Below are 3127 nucleotides of genomic sequence, written 5' to 3'. Positions count from 1 at the left end.
ATGCCAGCCGTCCCCACCACAGCAGCTGCCAGCCACCCCTGCCCTGGCAAAGCCTCCCTGGCCCCATCCACTGCCCTGCCCCCAGCCTGGGGCTGCCCCCAGCAAAGCCTCCCTGGCCCCATCCACCGCCCTGCCCCCAACCTGGGGCTGCCCCCACTTGTCCACATACAAGCGTCTCGACACGGCGGGCCCAGTGCAGGTGTGCAGAAGCCTGTGCGAGGGAAGGTGTAACCCACCACAAGGTCTGACCGGAGCCGTGTCTGTTGCTGTGGATGCCGTACGCTGTCCTTGTGGAAGCTGCGTTAGCCGATCAAACCCAGCCCGCTGAGTAAAGCTGATGCTGTGGAATTGCTTCCGCAAATCTCCTTCAAGTGCAGATCTAAATTTCATAACCATAATACGCTCTACATACTGCATTATTCCAGCTTCTTAAATCTCCAAGACATATCGAGAATGTCTTTACATGTTAGCTATTTTAAAACATCATTTTAAGCACTAATAAAATATACAGTATAACGATAGAAAATGACATATTAGACATTTAGTAATAATAACAATGTTTTAACATTTTTTGTTCCAAATTCCATTCTTATGTCTTATAAAGGTTATGTGCCCAGAACGAGAAAGACGAAGAACAAAAAACTGCGTATTACTTGGAAGCATATGGCCTGGCCCAGGGCGCCGTGGCTGAGGAGGAAGGGAGGCTGCACAGCGCCCAGGGCCTACTGTCACTTCAAGACGTAAGCAAGTGTCCTGGTTCCTGTGTACACTGGGTCACTCCCAGCGGGATATAAACCCCACTGTAACTTACCTTACAAGCTGACTTCCGCTTCTAGCTGAAATGGAGTAACAGGGACCAGATACTCCCCCCATCTGAAACAACGAAAAAACAAACTGTATGAAACAAAGACTTTCCAAACACGAGACGTCAGCAGTGACAGGCAGTGGTCCCCAAGCTAAGGTCCAAGCTCGCCACGGCGGCTCCAGTGGAGTCTGCTGGTGACCTGAGGCACAGGATGGAGCCGAGAGCCTACAGAGAGCCAGGCACTGCCACTCGTGGGGTAGAGCCCCGGGGAGGGGAGGGCAGGGGAGGGCTGCACAGAGGGAAAACCCCAAGACCTTCGGGAGAGATCCCGGAGTGTCCTGCCAAGGCCTGATGAGCACATCCTTGAGAGGAAGCTGCCCCATGCTGGGGAAGAACCACCCAAAAGCGTTCTAGGGTGGGAACAGCACCTGCTTCACCAGCTAGACTGGAAAACCCCGTGATCCCTGGGGCATCGGGCAAAGCAGACACAGGGCCTTGCCTCAGTCAGGGGCCCTTAGGCCGGTGAGCCCCACTCCAGACCTGCCTGAGAGACCCTAGAAAGCAGACCTGAAAGGACCCAACTATTTCCTTTGAGAAGACAACTGTCCGGGAACAGAGCCCAAGCCTGAAGAACACACACGGAAATGCAGAAATGCTGCCAGACCCCAAAGGAAAGCAAAGCCCAAATGTCTGGCAACCAATAAAATACTGCTGCCTAGAAAAGCAGGAAAATAGGGAGAATAATTGATCAATCAAAAGCAAATTGATCAGTGGGCACAGATATTATAATTGGAAGACAAGTTATCACTGTATTCTATATGTTCAGAAAGTTAAGTAGAAATGGTGAAGATATAAAAGGAAGACAAAACCCAAACTTTCCGAGTGAAAGCCACAACACGGGAGATGAAGAAGGCACCAGGTGGAGTGAATGACAACGATGGCAGGAGAAAACATTGGAGAACGTAGAGACATAGCAACAGAAACTTCTAAAAATGAAGAGAAAATGAAATTAAAGAGAACAAAAATTAAAGTCACACAGTTTTAAGTGCATGAATATAGGTGTAATTGGAATCCTGGGAGAAGAGGAGAAAGTAGAATAAGCAGAATAATTTGAATAACTAATGACTGAACATTTTCCAAATTTGATAAAAATAAATACAAACCCACAGATCCAAGAAGCTGAATGAATCCCACGCACAAGAACTATGAAGAGGAATGAAACTACGTCAGGGCACGCCATAACCAAATGGTTTAACACCAGTGATAAGAAGAGCATCTGAGCGTCAGACAGAGAGCATGGCATGTTGTGTGCAGAGTGACAGAGGTGAATGGCGCAGCTTCCCCCAGAAGCGGTGTAGCTGAGAGCCCAGTGCAGGGACCTCTGTGAAGGCCAAGAGGAAACACTGCCAACCTGGAATTCTATACCCAGAAAATACGATTCGTAATGAAGGTGAGAGAAAGATGTTTCTCCAAACACTGGAGAGCTGAAGGAAGGCGTCCTCAGTGGCTGTGCCCTGCAGGAGCTCTTGGAGTCAGTCCTGCAGGCAGAAGGAAGCCATGCCCACTGGAAGTGTGAATCCACACAGGTGCGTGCAGAGCCTCAGACACGTAAACCGCAGGGGAAAGTGTGTCCAATTTTTCTTATTCTAAAAATCACTCTAAAAGATAATTGGCTGCTTAAACAATAATAACAATGTAGCATGGGGTCTATAACATGTAAAAATGAAATGTTTGACAACAATAGCCTAAAGATTGGGAGGTCAGTAACAGATGCAAGGTTCTATGCTCTGCGTGAAGTGACATCATACTCTCTACACACCAAAACAGCCACAGAAGTACCAGAATACAGATGTGTGCTGCATGAGCCAAGAAAGGAGATACATGGAAATCATAACAAGTATTCATTTGTCCCCCATGAAAGCAGAAAAAAGAAAAAGAATAAAGGACAGGTGAGACCAACAAAAAATAAACAGCAAGATGATAACCTTAGATCTAATCATGGAATAATCACATGAAATTTAAATAATCAAAACGCCCTCAGTTAAAAGAATTTGTCAGATTATATAAAAAAGCAAAACCCAACTATGGGTTACCTACAAGAAAGCCACTTTAAATATTAAGACATAAATAGGTTAAAAGGAGAATGGAAAAAATATACCAGCTAACACTAATGAAAAGAAAGCTGGCCGGGCGCGGTGGCTCACGCCTGTAATCCCAGCACTTTGGGAGGCCGAGGCGGGCAGATCACAAGGTCAGGAGATCGAGACCATCCTGGCTAAGACGGTGAAACCCCGTCTCTGCTAAAAATACAAAAAATTAGCC

The 3127-nt window shown here is 47.0% G+C and overlaps 1 protein-coding gene across 1 annotated transcript in view; it reads left to right on the top strand.

Annotated features, from left to right (window-relative positions):
* The window catches only part of CFAP46 (cilia and flagella associated protein 46), a 147014-nt gene that overhangs the window by 87167 nt on the left and 56720 nt on the right, over positions 1-3127 (top strand). Inside the window, exon 39 of the mRNA XM_011941989.1 lies at positions 605-740. Within this exon, the coding sequence (XP_011797379.1) occupies positions 605-740 (136 nt within the window). The remainder of the gene's footprint in view (positions 1-604; positions 741-3127) is intronic.

This window comes from Colobus angolensis, unplaced genomic scaffold (genome assembly GCF_000951035.1).
Source record: "Colobus angolensis palliatus isolate OR3802 unplaced genomic scaffold, Cang.pa_1.0 Scaffold204, whole genome shotgun sequence".
NCBI classification, from domain to species: Eukaryota; Metazoa; Chordata; class Mammalia; order Primates; family Cercopithecidae; genus Colobus; species Colobus angolensis.
This window is presented reverse-complemented; position numbering and strand designations above follow the sequence as displayed.